Source organism: Numenius arquata, chromosome Z (assembly GCF_964106895.1).
Source record: "Numenius arquata chromosome Z, bNumArq3.hap1.1, whole genome shotgun sequence".
In the NCBI taxonomy this organism is placed as follows: Eukaryota; Metazoa; Chordata; class Aves; order Charadriiformes; family Scolopacidae; genus Numenius; species Numenius arquata.
Genome location: NC_133616.1, coordinates 9,773,216 through 9,790,028, shown reverse-complemented (window position 1 = coordinate 9,790,028; position 16,813 = coordinate 9,773,216). Strand labels below are relative to the sequence as shown.

Sequence of the window (16,813 nt, the reverse complement as noted above, 5' to 3'; positions counted from 1 at the left end):
TGGCTGTGGTGGCAGGCGTGTGCCCCGGTGGCGGGGGGTCTTGTTGTGTTTTCTCTGCCTGCTTGCCTGAGGTGGCTGGAGAGCAAAGAAGAAAGTGTGTCCCCCTCCTCCCCGTAAGCCAAGGGCCTTGGGTTTGGGATGGCCTGAGGCCCGGGGTGCCTGGAAGGAGGGGTGTGCAAGAGTGCGTGGAGGGGAAGCTGAGGCAGGGGATGTAGCTGTGGGGCTGTAGTGGGAGGAGGAGGTGGAGGGTGGACTGGGTGAGGTTTTCAGGTGCCTTCCAAGAGCAAGGACGGTGGTGTGGTTGTGGGATGGACGCTGGCAGGTGCTTTCTCCAAGCGTTCGGAGCAGGGGAAGGGCGTGTGTGGTTGTGGTGTCGGGAAGGTGGTGTCGGGCCGGGGACCACCACGGTCTTGCGAGGCAAGGTTGTGTTGGTGGGTGGTGTGCTTGGGGTGCTGGCTGGTGCGTGATGCTTTGGCGTCCCTCGGGGCGGTGAGGGCAGGAGGTGGGCTGATGTTGGAGGCGTATGGCTGGAGCAACACGGCGTGTTGGCCGAGACCAGTTGGTGGTGCAAGGAGTTTGGCAGGAGCGCGAGGGGAGGGTTGTGGCGAAAAGCGCCTGAAGTGGCAAGAGTAGCCCGAGCGAGCCTGATGCAAGCGATTGGCCGATGGAGTGTTTTGGGTTGGGCGAGGCCTTTCACGGAATTGTCGGAATTGGAAGGGACCTCTAGAGATGGTCTAGTCCATCTCCCCTGCTAGAGCAGGGTTGCCTTGAGCGCGTTGCTGAGGGCTGCATCCAGGCGGGTGTTGAAGATCTCCCGCGAAGGGGACTGCACGGCGTCCCCGGGCAGCCTGTTCCGGTGCTCTGTCACCCTCACCTCGCTGGGAAGTTTTTCCTCATATTTGAGTGGGCCTTCCCCTGTTCCGGCTTGTGCCCGTTGCCCCTCGTCCCGTCACTGGGAAGCGCTGAAAAGAGCCTGGCTCCATCGGCCTTCGGCCCACCCTTGGGATAGTCGTAAGCATGAATAAGGACTCCCCTCAGCCTTCTCTTCTGCAGGCTGAAGAGTCCCAGCTCTCTCCGCCTTTCCTCGTAAGGGAGACGCTCCAATCCCTTGATGATCTGTGTTGCCCTACGCTGGACTCTGTCCAGCAGTTCCCTGTCTCTCTTGAACCGGGGAGCCCGGAACTGGATGCAGTATTCCAGTTGTGGCCTGAGCAGTGCAGAGTCGAGGGGGAGAATGACCTCCCTCGACCTACTGGCCACACTCTTCCCGATGCAGCCCAGGGTTCCGTTGGCCCTCTCGGCGAGAAGGGCACATTGCTGGCTCGTGGCTAGTTTCCTATCTACCGGGCCCCCCAGATCCTTCTCCTCCGAACTGCTTTGCAGCAGGTCCACCCCTAACCTGCACTGGTGCCTTTCAAGGTCATCTGGTCCGAGCCCCCAGCAACGAGCGGAGACCCGTTCAACTAGATGGGGCTCCTGAGAGCCCCCCGTGAGACACGCGACCTTGAGTGTTTGCAGGGCTGGGGCATCTCCAGCCTCTCTGAGCAGCCAGTGTTTCAGCAGCGTCATGGTAACGATGGCTTCCTGGTACGGGGCCTGAAGGTACCCTCTCTTGGTTTCAAACCGTTCCCCCTTGTGCTGTGGCTACAGGCGCTACTAAAAAGTCTGTCCCCATCTTTGGTCTTCCAAGCGCCTGTGAAGTATTTGTTGAAAGGGCGCAAGAAGGTCTCCCCAGAGGCTTCTCTTCTTCCCCCGGCGGAAGAAGGGCATCTGTCTCTCGGGCTGTCGCGTGGGAGAGGTGTTCCGTGGCGGGGATGGTGTTTGTGGCCCTCCTGTGGAGCCGCCGCGAGAGGTGGGTGTCCTTGTCCTGAGGCCTGCGGAGCTGCTGTTGAGTGTGTGTGAAGCGGGGTGGAAGGTGGCAAGTGTTGAGGAGCCAAGGGTGGCCGAGACGGTTGTGATGGCGCCGGCTGAAGCCTGCCCGGGGTTTTGGGAGGAGGTGTAGGCAGGTGTCTCCTTGGGGAGGTGGGCAAGAGGGGAGCGGTGGCGGGGTGTGGAGAGCCCTGTTTGGAGCAGGGCTTGGAGTCGGTGTGGAGTGGAGGTGTTTTCCCCGCGCCCCAGAGCCCCGTTGGTGTGCTTGTGAGAGGAGAGGCATCGGCAGGGTTTTTGCAAGAGGTCTTTATTGTGTGTGGAATAAATAGATGGAAGGCGTTGTCCGAATAAATAAATAAACAAACAAACAAACAAGTAAATAAATAACTAAATAAATAAATAAAGACAGTTGTATAACGAGGGGGTGGGTGACTGGAGGCGGAGGGTGCCGCGGCTCTTGCCGTGGGAGAGGAGAGGCGAGAGGTGGGAGGCGGGTGTGGGTGGGTGGTGGAGAAGTGTTGTTGGGTCCGCGTGGGTTGTTGGGGGTGGTTGTTCTAAGCGCAGATGGTGCGGGTGAGGTTGTGGAGGCGTTGGAAAGAGGCGCGAGCTTCGAGGCGGACGTGGTCCCAGGCGCAGGCGCTGTGGTTGTGGGCGTGGAGGAAGTGTTGGATGCGTCTGAAGTACTTGCTGATGGCGAGGGTGGCGTTGCGAGGCCCTTGGCCTTGGAAGAGCGTGGCGTTGTGTGCGAGGCATTGGTGGAGCTGCTGGCTGTGGTGGTGGAGGTTGTTGAGGAGGCGATGGCGTGCCTGGTCGTCCCAGTGTTGGGGGATGGTGTGGCTGCTGAGGGCGGCGAAGAGGTTGTGGAGGATGTGTCTGGCGACGGCAGCGGCTTGCTGTGGTTGGTGGGTGTGGAGGAGGGTGTCGGGGAAGGGGAAGAGGGGCTGTTGGTGTTGGCAGGGCTGCGTGGGTGCGGGAGCCATGCGTCGGAGGATGTTGAGGCTGTCCCAGGGGAAGGTGGTGTGGCAGGGAGGCAGGTGGCGGCAGGCGAGGGTGGTGGCGAGAGCCGTGAGGAGGAGCAGGAGCGTCGGGGCGCCGTGGGGCAGGCGGGTGTGGGGTGTTGCGGGCGCAGGCATGGTGGGTGGTGTTGGTCAGGAGGCTGGTGAGGCTGGTTGGCGGTGCGGGTGGCGTGTGTGCTTGGTGTGGTGGCGGGTGGGCGTCTTTATGCGGTGCCGGGGCTTTTGCTTCCTCGCTTTCCGGTTGCGAGTTTCCAGCTGTCATTTTTGGTTTTGCCTGGTGGTCTCGGGGAAGTGCGTTGTTGGGCTGTTGGGTGCGTAGGGAGGGCGGTGGCGGTGTGTTGTGGGGAGGGAGGAGGTTGGCTGTAGGGGTTGATTTTTGGGATGGGAAAGCGGTGGGGCCGAGCCCGTGGGGTGAGCTGTGGCGGGGTTTGCCTGTGGTGCCTCTGCGAATTCTGGGGCTGAAGTTTCCCGTGGTCTTTTCCGTGTGGTGGGGCGGTGTTGGTTGTGGTGTGTTTTCCTTTCACTTGTGGCTGGGCTTTGTTTTCCTCTTGGCTGGGCTTTCCTTTTCGTGTTGGGCAGGGTTGTGAAGCGATGTCAGCTGGGGGAGGCTGGGGAGCCCCCGGCTGGAGGGATGGTGGCCAGCGGGGGTGGCAGCGGCGGCTGTCGAGGAAGCGGCTGTGGGTGCAGGCAGTGGTGTAGCCTTGGCTGTGTTGGTGGCTGGAGCTGCCGCAGCTGCTGTGCTGGACGGTGGTGAGAGTGGGGAGGAAAGGCTTGAGGAAAGGGAGGAGGAGAAAGGGAAGAGTTTTTGTCCTCCTCGTGCCCCGGTGGCTGCTGCTGGGTTGTGCCCCTGGCTGTGGTGGCAGGCGTGTGCCCCGGTGGCGGGGGGTCTTGTTGTGTTTTCTCTGCCTGCTTGCCTGAGGTGGCTGGAGAGCAAAGAAGAAAGTGTGTCCCCCTCCTCCCCGTAAGCCAAGGGCCTTGGGTTTGGGATGGCCTGAGGCCCGGGGTGCCTGGAAGGAGGGGTGTGCAAGAGTGCGTGGAGGGGAAGCTGAGGCAGGGGATGTAGCTGTGGGGCTGTAGTGGGAGGAGGAGGTGGAGGGTGGACTGGGTGAGGTTTTCAGGTGCCTTCCAAGAGCAAGGACGGTGGTGTGGTTGTGGGATGGACGCTGGCAGGTGCTTTCTCCAAGCGTTCGGAGCAGGGGAAGGGCGTGTGTGGTTGTGGTGTCGGGAAGGTGGTGTCGGGCCGGGGACCACCACGGTCTTGCGAGGCAAGGTTGTGTTGGTGGGTGGTGTGCTTGGGGTGCTGGCTGGTGCGTGATGCTTTGGCGTCCCTCGGGGCGGTGAGGGCAGGAGGTGGGCTGATGTTGGAGGCGTATGGCTGGAGCAACACGGCGTGTTGGCCGAGACCAGTTGGTGGTGCAAGGAGTTTGGCAGGAGCGCGAGGGGAGGGTTGTGGCGAAAAGCGCCTGAAGTGGCAAGAGTAGCCCGAGCGAGCCTGATGCAAGCGATTGGCCGATGGAGTGTTTTGGGTTGGGCGAGGCCTTTCACGGAATTGTCGGAATTGGAAGGGACCTCTAGAGATGGTCTAGTCCATCTCCCCTGCTAGAGCAGGGTTGCCTTGAGCGCGTTGCTGAGGGCTGCATCCAGGCGGGTGTTGAAGATCTCCCGCGAAGGGGACTGCACGGCGTCCCCGGGCAGCCTGTTCCGGTGCTCTGTCACCCTCACCTCGCTGGGAAGTTTTTCCTCATATTTGAGTGGGCCTTCCCCTGTTCCGGCTTGTGCCCGTTGCCCCTCGTCCCGTCACTGGGAAGCGCTGAAAAGAGCCTGGCTCCATCGGCCTTCGGCCCACCCTTGGGATAGTCGTAAGCATGAATAAGGACTCCCCTCAGCCTTCTCTTCTGCAGGCTGAAGAGTCCCAGCTCTCTCCGCCTTTCCTCGTAAGGGAGACGCTCCAATCCCTTGATGATCTGTGTTGCCCTACGCTGGACTCTGTCCAGCAGTTCCCTGTCTCTCTTGAACCGGGGAGCCCGGAACTGGATGCAGTATTCCAGTTGTGGCCTGAGCAGTGCAGAGTCGAGGGGGAGAATGACCTCCCTCGACCTACTGGCCACACTCTTCCCGATGCAGCCCAGGGTTCCGTTGGCCCTCTCGGCGAGAAGGGCACATTGCTGGCTCGTGGCTAGTTTCCTATCTACCGGGCCCCCCAGATCCTTCTCCTCCGAACTGCTTTGCAGCAGGTCCACCCCTAACCTGCACTGGTGCCTTTCAAGGTCATCTGGTCCGAGCCCCCAGCAACGAGCGGAGACCCGTTCAACTAGATGGGGCTCCTGAGAGCCCCCCGTGAGACACGCGACCTTGAGTGTTTGCAGGGCTGGGGCATCTCCAGCCTCTCTGAGCAGCCAGTGTTTCAGCAGCGTCATGGTAACGATGGCTTCCTGGTACGGGGCCTGAAGGTACCCTCTCTTGGTTTCAAACCGTTCCCCCTTGTGCTGTGGCTACAGGCGCTACTAAAAAGTCTGTCCCCATCTTTGGTCTTCCAAGCGCCTGTGAAGTATTTGTTGAAAGGGCGCAAGAAGGTCTCCCCAGAGGCTTCTCTTCTTCCCCCGGCGGAAGAAGGGCATCTGTCTCTCGGGCTGTCGCGTGGGAGAGGTGTTCCGTGGCGGGGATGGTGTTTGTGGCCCTCCTGTGGAGCCGCCGCGAGAGGTGGGTGTCCTTGTCCTGAGGCCTGCGGAGCTGCTGTTGAGTGTGTGTGAAGCGGGGTGGAAGGTGGCAAGTGTTGAGGAGCCAAGGGTGGCCGAGACGGTTGTGATGGCGCCGGCTGAAGCCTGCCCGGGGTTTTGGGAGGAGGTGTAGGCAGGTGTCTCCTTGGGGAGGTGGGCAAGAGGGGAGCGGTGGCGGGGTGTGGAGAGCCCTGTTTGGAGCAGGGCTTGGAGTCGGTGTGGAGTGGAGGTGTTTTCCCCGCGCCCCAGAGCCCCGTTGGTGTGCTTGTGAGAGGAGAGGCATCGGCAGGGTTTTTGCAAGAGGTCTTTATTGTGTGTGGAATAAATAGATGGAAGGCGTTGTCCGAATAAATAAATAAACAAACAAACAAACAAGTAAATAAATAACTAAATAAATAAATAAAGACAGTTGTATAACGAGGGGGTGGGTGACTGGAGGCGGAGGGTGCCGCGGCTCTTGCCGTGGGAGAGGAGAGGCGAGAGGTGGGAGGCGGGTGTGGGTGGGTGGTGGAGAAGTGTTGTTGGGTCCGCGTGGGTTGTTGGGGGTGGTTGTTCTAAGCGCAGATGGTGCGGGTGAGGTTGTGGAGGCGTTGGAAAGAGGCGCGAGCTTCGAGGCGGACGTGGTCCCAGGCGCAGGCGCTGTGGTTGTGGGCGTGGAGGAAGTGTTGGATGCGTCTGAAGTACTTGCTGATGGCGAGGGTGGCGTTGCGAGGCCCTTGGCCTTGGAAGAGCGTGGCGTTGTGTGCGAGGCATTGGTGGAGCTGCTGGCTGTGGTGGTGGAGGTTGTTGAGGAGGCGATGGCGTGCCTGGTCGTCCCAGTGTTGGGGGATGGTGTGGCTGCTGAGGGCGGCGAAGAGGTTGTGGAGGATGTGTCTGGCGACGGCAGCGGCTTGCTGTGGTTGGTGGGTGTGGAGGAGGGTGTCGGGGAAGGGGAAGAGGGGCTGTTGGTGTTGGCAGGGCTGCGTGGGTGCGGGAGCCATGCGTCGGAGGATGTTGAGGCTGTCCCAGGGGAAGGTGGTGTGGCAGGGAGGCAGGTGGCGGCAGGCGAGGGTGGTGGCGAGAGCCGTGAGGAGGAGCAGGAGCGTCGGGGCGCCGTGGGGCAGGCGGGTGTGGGGTGTTGCGGGCGCAGGCATGGTGGGTGGTGTTGGTCAGGAGGCTGGTGAGGCTGGTTGGCGGTGCGGGTGGCGTGTGTGCTTGGTGTGGTGGCGGGTGGGCGTCTTTATGCGGTGCCGGGGCTTTTGCTTCCTCGCTTTCCGGTTGCGAGTTTCCAGCTGTCATTTTTGGTTTTGCCTGGTGGTCTCGGGGAAGTGCGTTGTTGGGCTGTTGGGTGCGTAGGGAGGGCGGTGGCGGTGTGTTGTGGGGAGGGAGGAGGTTGGCTGTAGGGGTTGATTTTTGGGATGGGAAAGCGGTGGGGCCGAGCCCGTGGGGTGAGCTGTGGCGGGGTTTGCCTGTGGTGCCTCTGCGAATTCTGGGGCTGAAGTTTCCCGTGGTCTTTTCCGTGTGGTGGGGCGGTGTTGGTTGTGGTGTGTTTTCCTTTCACTTGTGGCTGGGCTTTGTTTTCCTCTTGGCTGGGCTTTCCTTTTCGTGTTGGGCAGGGTTGTGAAGCGATGTCAGCTGGGGGAGGCTGGGGAGCCCCCGGCTGGAGGGATGGTGGCCAGCGGGGGTGGCAGCGGCGGCTGTCGAGGAAGCGGCTGTGGGTGCAGGCAGTGGTGTAGCCTTGGCTGTGTTGGTGGCTGGAGCTGCCGCAGCTGCTGTGCTGGACGGTGGTGAGAGTGGGGAGGAAAGGCTTGAGGAAAGGGAGGAGGAGAAAGGGAAGAGTTTTTGTCCTCCTCGTGCCCCGGTGGCTGCTGCTGGGTTGTGCCCCTGGCTGTGGTGGCAGGCGTGTGCCCCGGTGGCGGGGGGTCTTGTTGTGTTTTCTCTGCCTGCTTGCCTGAGGTGGCTGGAGAGCAAAGAAGAAAGTGTGTCCCCCTCCTCCCCGTAAGCCAAGGGCCTTGGGTTTGGGATGGCCTGAGGCCCGGGGTGCCTGGAAGGAGGGGTGTGCAAGAGTGCGTGGAGGGGAAGCTGAGGCAGGGGATGTAGCTGTGGGGCTGTAGTGGGAGGAGGAGGTGGAGGGTGGACTGGGTGAGGTTTTCAGGTGCCTTCCAAGAGCAAGGACGGTGGTGTGGTTGTGGGATGGACGCTGGCAGGTGCTTTCTCCAAGCGTTCGGAGCAGGGGAAGGGCGTGTGTGGTTGTGGTGTCGGGAAGGTGGTGTCGGGCCGGGGACCACCACGGTCTTGCGAGGCAAGGTTGTGTTGGTGGGTGGTGTGCTTGGGGTGCTGGCTGGTGCGTGATGCTTTGGCGTCCCTCGGGGCGGTGAGGGCAGGAGGTGGGCTGATGTTGGAGGCGTATGGCTGGAGCAACACGGCGTGTTGGCCGAGACCAGTTGGTGGTGCAAGGAGTTTGGCAGGAGCGCGAGGGGAGGGTTGTGGCGAAAAGCGCCTGAAGTGGCAAGAGTAGCCCGAGCGAGCCTGATGCAAGCGATTGGCCGATGGAGTGTTTTGGGTTGGGCGAGGCCTTTCACGGAATTGTCGGAATTGGAAGGGACCTCTAGAGATGGTCTAGTCCATCTCCCCTGCTAGAGCAGGGTTGCCTTGAGCGCGTTGCTGAGGGCTGCATCCAGGCGGGTGTTGAAGATCTCCCGCGAAGGGGACTGCACGGCGTCCCCGGGCAGCCTGTTCCGGTGCTCTGTCACCCTCACCTCGCTGGGAAGTTTTTCCTCATATTTGAGTGGGCCTTCCCCTGTTCCGGCTTGTGCCCGTTGCCCCTCGTCCCGTCACTGGGAAGCGCTGAAAAGAGCCTGGCTCCATCGGCCTTCGGCCCACCCTTGGGATAGTCGTAAGCATGAATAAGGACTCCCCTCAGCCTTCTCTTCTGCAGGCTGAAGAGTCCCAGCTCTCTCCGCCTTTCCTCGTAAGGGAGACGCTCCAATCCCTTGATGATCTGTGTTGCCCTACGCTGGACTCTGTCCAGCAGTTCCCTGTCTCTCTTGAACCGGGGAGCCCGGAACTGGATGCAGTATTCCAGTTGTGGCCTGAGCAGTGCAGAGTCGAGGGGGAGAATGACCTCCCTCGACCTACTGGCCACACTCTTCCCGATGCAGCCCAGGGTTCCGTTGGCCCTCTCGGCGAGAAGGGCACATTGCTGGCTCGTGGCTAGTTTCCTATCTACCGGGCCCCCCAGATCCTTCTCCTCCGAACTGCTTTGCAGCAGGTCCACCCCTAACCTGCACTGGTGCCTTTCAAGGTCATCTGGTCCGAGCCCCCAGCAACGAGCAGAGACCCGTTCAACTAGATGGGGCTCCTGAGAGCCCCCCCGAGACACGCGACCTTGAGTGTTTGCAGGGCTGGGGCATCTCCAGCCTCTCTGAGCAGCCAGTGTTTCAGCAGCGTCATGGTAACGATGGCTTCCTGGTACGGGGCCTGAAGGTACCCTCTCTTGGTTTCAAACCGTTCCCCCTTGTGCTGTGGCTACAGGCGCTACTAAAAAGTCTGTCCCCATCTTTGGTCTTCCAAGCGCCTGTGAAGTATTTGTTGAAAGGGCGCAAGAAGGTCTCCCCAGAGGCTTCTCTTCTTCTCCCGGCGGAAGAAGGGCATCTGTCTCTCGGGCTGTCGCGTGGGAGAGGTGTTCCGTGGCGGGGATGGTGTTTGTGGCCCTCCTGTGGAGCCGCCGCGAGAGGTGGGTGTCCTTGTCCTGAGGCCTGCGGAGCTGCTGTTGAGTGTGTGTGAAGCGGGGTGGAAGGTGGCAAGTGTTGAGGAGCCAAGGGTGGCCGAGACGGTTGTGATGGCGCCGGCTGAAGCCTGTCCGGGGTTTTGGGAGGAGGTGTAGGCAGGTGTCTCCTTGGGGAGGTGGGCAAGAGGGGAGCGGTGGCGGGGTGTGGAGAGCCCTGTTTGGAGCAGGGCTTGGAGTCGGTGTGGAGTGGAGGTGTTTTCCCCGCGCCCCAGAGCCCCGTTGGTGTGCTTGTGAGAGGAGAGGCATCGGCAGGGTTTTTGCAAGAGGTCTTTATTGTGTGTGGAATAAATAGATGGAAGGCGTTGTCCGAATAAATAAATAAACAAACAAACAAACAAGTAAATAAATAAATAAATAAATAAATAAAGACAGTTGTATAACTAGGGGGTGGGTGACTGGAGGCGGAGGGTGCCGCGGCTCTTGCCGTGGGAGAGGAGAGGCGAGAGGTGGGAGGCGGGTGTGGGTGGGTGGTGGAGAAGTGTTGTTGGGTCCGCGTGGGTTGTTGGGGGTGGTTGTTCTAAGCGCAGATGGTGCGGGTGAGGTTGTGGAGGCGTTGGAAAGAGGCGCGAGCTTCGAGGCGGACGTGGTCCCAGGCGCAGGCGCTGTGGTTGTGGGCGTGGAGGAAGTGTTGGATGCGTCTGAAGTACTTGCTGATGGCGAGGGTGGCGTTGCGAGGCCCTTGGCCTTGGAAGAGCGTGGCGTTGTGTGCGAGGCATTGGTGGAGCTGCTGGCTGTGGTGGTGGAGGTTGTTGAGGAGGCGATGGCGTGCCTGGTCGTCCCAGTGTTGGGGGATGGTGTGGCTGCTGAGGGCGGCGAAGAGGTTGTGGAGGATGTGTCTGGCGACGGCAGCGGCTTGCTGTGGTTGGTGGGTGTGGAGGAGGGTGTCGGGGAAGGGGAAGAGGGGCTGTTGGTGTTGGCAGGGCTGCGTGGGTGCGGGAGCCATGCGTCGGAGGATGTTGAGGCTGTCCCAGGGGAAGGTGGTGTGGCAGGGAGGCAGGTGGCGGCAGGCGAGGGTGGTGGCGAGAGCCGTGAGGAGGAGCAGGAGCGTCGGGGCGCCGTGGGGCAGGCGGGTGTGGGGTGTTGCGGGCGCAGGCATGGTGGGTGGTGTTGGTCAGGAGGCTGGTGAGGCTGGTTGGCGGTGCGGGTGGCGTGTGTGCTTGGTGTGGTGGCGGGTGGGCGTCTTTATGCGGTGCCGGGGCTTTTGCTTCCTCGCTTTCCGGTTGCGAGTTTCCAGCTGTCATTTTTGGTTTTGCCTGGTGGTCTCGGGGAAGTGCGTTGTTGGGCTGTTGGGTGCGTAGGGAGGGCGGTGGCGGTGTGTTGTGGGGAGGGAGGAGGTTGGCTGTAGGGGTTGATTTTTGGGATGGGAAAGCGGTGGGGCCGAGCCCGTGGGGTGAGCTGTGGCGGGGTTTGCCTGTGGTGCCTCTGCGAATTCTGGGGCTGAAGTTTCCCGTGGTCTTTTCCGTGTGGTGGGGCGGTGTTGGTTGTGGTGTGTTTTCCTTTCACTTGTGGCTGGGCTTTGTTTTCCTCTTGGCTGGGCTTTCCTTTTCGTGTTGGGCAGGGTTGTGAAGCGATGTCAGCTGGGGGAGGCTGGGGAGCCCCCGGCTGGAGGGATGGTGGCCAGCAGGGGTGGCAGCGGCGGCTGTCGAGGAAGCGGCTGTGGGTGCAGGCAGTGGTGTAGCCTTGGCTGTGTTGGTGGCTGGAGCTGCCGCAGCTGCTGTGCTGGACGGTGGTGAGAGTGGGGAGGAAAGGCTTGAGGAAAGGGAGGAGGAGAAAGGGAAGAGTTTTTGTCCTCCTCGTGCCCCGGTGGCTGCTGCTGGGTTGTGTCCCTGGCTGTGGTGGCAGGCGTGTGCCCCGGTGGCGGGGGGTCTTGTTGTGTTTTCTCTGCCTGCTTGCCTGAGGTGGCTGGAGAGCAAAGAAGAAAGTGTGTCCCCCTCCTCCCCGTAAGCCAAGGGCCTTGGGTTTGGGATGGCCTGAGGCCCGGGGTGCCTGGAAGGAGGGGTGTGCAAGAGTGCGTGGAGGGGAAGCTGAGGCAGGGGATGTAGCTGTGGGGCTGTAGTGGGAGGAGGAGGTGGAGGGTGGACTGGGTGAGGTTTTCAGGTGCCTTCCAAGAGCAAGGACGGTGGTGTGGTTGTGGGATGGACGCTGGCAGGTGCTTTCTCCAAGCGTTCGGAGCAGGGGAAGGGCGTGTGTGGTTGTGGTGTCGGGAAGGTGGTGTCGGGCCGGGGACCACCACGGTCTTGCGAGGCAAGGTTGTGTTGGTGGGTGGTGTGCTTGGGGTGCTGGCTGGTGCGTGATGCTTTGGCGTCCCTCGGGGCGGTGAGGGCAGGAGGTGGGCTGATGTTGGAGGCGTATGGCTGGAGCAACACGGCGTGTTGGCCGAGACCAGTTGGTGGTGCAAGGAGTTTGGCAGGAGCGCGAGGGGAGGGTTGTGGCGAAAAGCGCCTGAAGTGGCAAGAGTAGCCCGAGCGAGCCTGATGCAAGCGATTGGCCGATGGAGTGTTTTGGGTTGGGCGAGGCCTTTCACGGAATTGTCGGAATTGGAAGGGACCTCTAGAGATGGTCTAGTCCATCTCCCCTGCTAGAGCAGGGTTGCCTTGAGCGCGTTGCTGAGGGCTGCATCCAGGCGGGTGTTGAAGATCTCCCGCGAAGGGGACTGCACGGCGTCCCCGGGCAGCCTGTTCCGGTGCTCTGTCACCCTCACCTCGCTGGGAAGTTTTTCCTCATATTTGAGTGGGCCTTCCCCTGTTCCGGCTTGTGCCCGTTGCCCCTCGTCCCGTCACTGGGAAGCGCTGAAAAGAGCCTGGCTCCATCGGCCTTCGGCCCACCCTTGGGATAGTCGTAAGCATGAATAAGGACTCCCCTCAGCCTTCTCTTCTGCAGGCTGAAGAGTCCCAGCTCTCTCCGCCTTTCCTCGTAAGGGAGACGCTCCAATCCCTTGATGATCTGTGTTGCCCTACGCTGGACTCTGTCCAGCAGTTCCCTGTCTCTCTTGAACCGGGGAGCCCGGAACTGGATGCAGTATTCCAGTTGTGGCCTGAGCAGTGCAGAGTCGAGGGGGAGAATGACCTCCCTCGACCTACTGGCCACACTCTTCCCGATGCAGCCCAGGGTTCCGTTGGCCCTCTCGGCGAGAAGGGCACATTGCTGGCTCGTGGCTAGTTTCCTATCTACCGGGCCCCCCAGATCCTTCTCCTCCGAACTGCTTTGCAGCAGGTCCACCCCTAACCTGCACTGGTGCCTTTCAAGGTCATCTGGTCCGAGCCCCCAGCAACGAGCAGAGACCCGTTCAACTAGATGGGGCTCCTGAGAGCCCCCCCGAGACACGCGACCTTGAGTGTTTGCAGGGCTGGGGCATCTCCAGCCTCTCTGAGCAGCCAGTGTTTCAGCAGCGTCATGGTAACGATGGCTTCCTGGTACGGGGCCTGAAGGTACCCTCTCTTGGTTTCAAACCGTTCCCCCTTGTGCTGTGGCTACAGGCGCTACTAAAAAGTCTGTCCCCATCTTTGGTCTTCCAAGCGCCTGTGAAGTATTTGTTGAAAGGGCGCAAGAAGGTCTCCCCAGAGGCTTCTCTTCTTCTCCCGGCAGAAGAAGGGCATCTGTCTCTCGGGCTGTCGCGTGGGAGAGGTGTTCCGTGGCGGGGATGGTGTTTGTGGCCCTCCTGTGGAGCCGCCGCGAGAGGTGGGTGTCCTTGTCCTGAGGCCTGCGGAGCTGCTGTTGAGTGTGTGTGAAGCGGGGTGGAAGGTGGCAAGTGTTGAGGAGCCAAGGGTGGCCGAGACGGTTGTGATGGCGCCGGCTGAAGCCTGCCCGGGGTTTTGGGAGGAGGTGTAGGCAGGTGTCTCCTTGGGGAGGTGGGCAAGAGGGGAGCGGTGGCGGGGTGTGGAGAGCCCTGTTTGGAGCAGGGCTTGGAGTCGGTGTGGGGTGGAGGTGTTTTCCCCGCGCCCCAGAGCCCCGTTGGTGTGCTTGTGAGAGGAGAGGCATCGGCAGGGTTTTTGCAAGAGGTCTTTATTGTGTGTGGAATAAATAGATGGAAGGCGTTGTCCGAATAAATAAATAAACAAACAAACAAACAAGTAAATAAATAAATAAATAAATAAAGACAGTTGTATAACTAGGGGGTGGGTGACTGGAGGCGGAGGGTGCCGCGGCTCTTGCCGTGGGAGAGGAGAGGCGAGAGGTGGGAGGCGGGTGTGGGTGGGTGGTGGAGAAGTGTTGTTGGGTCCGCGTGGGTTGTTGGGGGTGGTTGTTCTAAGCGCAGATGGTGCGGGTGAGGTTGTGGAGGCGTTGGAAAGAGGCGCGAGCTTCGAGGCGGACGTGGTCCCAGGCGCAGGCGCTGTGGTTGTGGGCGTGGAGGAAGTGTTGGATGCGTCTGAAGTACTTGCTGATGGCGAGGGTGGCGTTGCGAGGCCCTTGGCCTTGGAAGAGCGTGGCGTTGTGTGCGAGGCATTGGTGGAGCTGCTGGCTGTGGTGGTGGAGGTTGTTGAGGAGGCGATGGCGTGCCTGGTCGTCCCAGTGTTGGGGGATGGTGTGGCTGCTGAGGGCGGCGAAGAGGTTGTGGAGGATGTGTCTGGCGACGGCAGCGGCTTGCTGTGGTTGGTGGGTGTGGAGGAGGGTGTCGGGGAAGGGGAAGAGGGGCTGTTGGTGTTGGCAGGGCTGCGTGGGTGCGGGAGCCATGCGTCGGAGGATGTTGAGGCTGTCCCAGGGGAAGGTGGTGTGGCAGGGAGGCAGGTGGCGGCAGGCGAGGGTGGTGGCGAGAGCCGTGAGGAGGAGCAGGAGCGTCGGGGCGCCGTGGGGCAGGCGGGTGTGGGGTGTTGCGGGCGCAGGCATGGTGGGTGGTGTTGGTCAGGAGGCTGGTGAGGCTGGTTGGCGGTGCGGGTGGCGTGTGTGCTTGGTGTGGTGGCGGGTGGGCGTCTTTATGCGGTGCCGGGGCTTTTGCTTCCTCGCTTTCCGGTTGCGAGTTTCCAGCTGTCATTTTTGGTTTTGCCTGGTGGTCTCGGGGAAGTGCGTTGTTGGGCTGTTGGGTGCGTAGGGAGGGCGGTGGCGGTGTGTTGTGGGGAGGGAGGAGGTTGGCTGTAGGGGTTGATTTTTGGGATGGGAAAGCGGTGGGGCCGAGCCCGTGGGGTGAGCTGTGGCGGGGTTTGCCTGTGGTGCCTCTGCGAATTCTGGGGCTGAAGTTTCCCGTGGTCTTTTCCGTGTGGTGGGGCGGTGTTGGTTGTGGTGTGTTTTCCTTTCACTTGTGGCTGGGCTTTGTTTTCCTCTTGGCTGGGCTTTCCTTTTCGTGTTGGGCAGGGTTGTGAAGCGATGTCAGCTGGGGGAGGCTGGGGAGCCCCCGGCTGGAGGGATGGTGGCCAGCGGGGGTGGCAGCGGCGGCTGTCGAGGAAGCGGCTGTGGGTGCAGGCAGTGGTGTAGCCTTGGCTGTGTTGGTGGCTGGAGCTGCCGCAGCTGCTGTGCTGGACGGTGGTGAGAGTGGGGAGGAAAGGCTTGAGGAAAGGGAGGAGGAGAAAGGGAAGAGTTTTTGTCCTCCTCGTGCCCCGGTGGCTGCTGCTGGGTTGTGTCCCTGGCTGTGGTGGCAGGCGTGTGCCCCGGTGGCGGGGGGTCTTGTTGTGTTTTCTCTGCCTGCTTGCCTGAGGTGGCTGGAGAGCAAAGAAGAAAGTGTGTCCCCCTCCTCCCCGTAAGCCAAGGGCCTTGGGTTTGGGATGGCCTGAGGCCCGGGGTGCCTGGAAGGAGGGGTGTGCAAGAGTGCGTGGAGGGGAAGCTGAGGCAGGGGATGTAGCTGTGGGGCTGTAGTGGGAGGAGGAGGTGGAGGGTGGACTGGGTGAGGTTTTCAGGTGCCTTCCAAGAGCAAGGACGGTGGTGTGGTTGTGGGATGGACGCTGGCAGGTGCTTTCTCCAAGCTTTCGGAGCAGGGGAAGGGCGTGTGTGGTTGTGGTGTCGGGAAGGTGGTGTCGGGCCGGGGACCACCACGGTCTTGCGAGGCAAGGTTGTGTTGGTGGGTGGTGTGCTTGGGGTGCTGGCTGGTGCGTGATGCTTTGGCGTCCCTCGGGGCGGTGAGGGCAGGAGGTGGGCTGATGTTGGAGGCGTATGGCTGGAGCAACACGGCGTGTTGGCCGAGACCAGTTGGTGGTGCAAGGAGTTTGGCAGGAGCGCGAGGGGAGGGTTGTGGCGAAAAGCGCCTGAAGTGGCAAGAGTAGCCCGAGCGAGCCTGATGCAAGCGATTGGCCGATGGAGTGTTTTGGGTTGGGCGAGGCCTTTCACGGAATTGTCGGAATTGGAAGGGACCTCTAGAGATGGTCTAGTCCATCTCCCCTGCTAGAGCAGGGTTGCCTTGAGCGCGTTGCTGAGGGCTGCATCCAGGCGGGTGTTGAAGATCTCCCGCGAAGGGGACTGCACGGCGTCCCCGGGCAGCCTGTTCCGGTGCTCTGTCACCCTCACCTCGCTGGGAAGTTTTTCCTCATATTTGAGTGGGCCTTCCCCTGTTCCGGCTTGTGCCCGTTGCCCCTCGTCCCGTCACTGGGAAGCGCTGAAAAGAGCCTGGCTCCATCGGCCTTCGGCCCACCCTTGGGATAGTCGTAAGCATGAATAAGGACTCCCCTCAGCCTTCTCTTCTGCAGGCTGAAGAGTCCCAGCTCTCTCCGCCTTTCCTCGTAAGGGAGACGCTCCAATCCCTTGATGATCTGTGTTGCCCTACGCTGGACTCTGTCCAGCAGTTCCCTGTCTCTCTTGAACCGGGGAGCCCGGAACTGGATGCAGTATTCCAGTTGTGGCCTGAGCAGTGCAGAGTCGAGGGGGAGAATGACCTCCCTCGACCTACTGGCCACACTCTTCCCGATGCAGCCCAGGGTTCCGTTGGCCCTCTCGGCGAGAAGGGCACATTGCTGGCTCGTGGCTAGTTTCCTATCTACCGGGCCCCCCAGATCCTTCTCCTCCGAACTGCTTTGCAGCAGGTCCACCCCTAACCTGCACTGGTGCCTTTCAAGGTCATCTGGTCCGAGCCCCCAGCAACGAGCAGAGACCCGTTCAACTAGATGGGGCTCCTGAGAGCCCCCCCGAGACACGCGACCTTGAGTGTTTGCAGGGCTGGGGCATCTCCAGCCTCTCTGAGCAGCCAGTGTTTCAGCAGCGTCATGGTAACGATGGCTTCCTGGTACGGGGCCTGAAGGTACCCTCTCTTGGTTTCAAACCGTTCCCCCTTGTGCTGTGGCTACAGGCGCTACTAAAAAGTCTGTCCCCATCTTTGGTCTTCCAAGCGCCTGTGAAGTATTTGTTGAAAGGGCGCAAGAAGGTCTCCCCAGAGGCTTCTCTTCTTCTCCCGGCAGAAGAAGGGCATCTGTCTCTCGGGCTGTCGCGTGGGAGAGGTGTTCCGTGGCGGGGATGGTGTTTGTGGCCCTCCTGTGGAGCCGCCGCGAGAGGTGGGTGTCCTTGTCCTGAGGCCTGCGGAGCTGCTG

The 16,813-nt window shown here is 61.4% G+C and overlaps 5 protein-coding genes across 7 annotated transcripts in view; 1 reads left to right on the top strand and 4 right to left on the bottom strand.

Moving 5' to 3' along the window:
- The window catches only part of UBAP2 (ubiquitin associated protein 2), a 162,878-nt gene that overhangs the window by 100,125 nt on the left and 45,940 nt on the right, over positions 1-16,813 (top strand). The gene's annotated exons all lie outside the window — the stretch shown is intronic.
- LOC141477168 (interferon-like) lies at positions 2,424-3,002 on the bottom strand. The gene has a single exon (XM_074166252.1). It carries the CDS (start codon positions 3,000-3,002, stop codon positions 2,424-2,426), a length of 579 nt encoding a protein of 192 aa, XP_074022353.1.
- Positions 6,157-6,735, bottom strand: LOC141477167 (interferon-like). Its single transcript, XM_074166250.1, has one exon. It carries the CDS (start codon positions 6,733-6,735, stop codon positions 6,157-6,159), a length of 579 nt encoding a protein of 192 aa, XP_074022351.1.
- Positions 9,889-10,467, bottom strand: LOC141477166 (interferon-like). Its single transcript, XM_074166249.1, has one exon. The coding sequence runs from the start codon at positions 10,465-10,467 to the stop codon at positions 9,889-9,891; it is 579 nt and encodes a 192-aa protein (XP_074022350.1).
- Positions 13,617-14,195, bottom strand: LOC141477165 (interferon-like). The gene has a single exon (XM_074166248.1). The coding sequence runs from the start codon at positions 14,193-14,195 to the stop codon at positions 13,617-13,619; it is 579 nt and encodes a 192-aa protein (XP_074022349.1).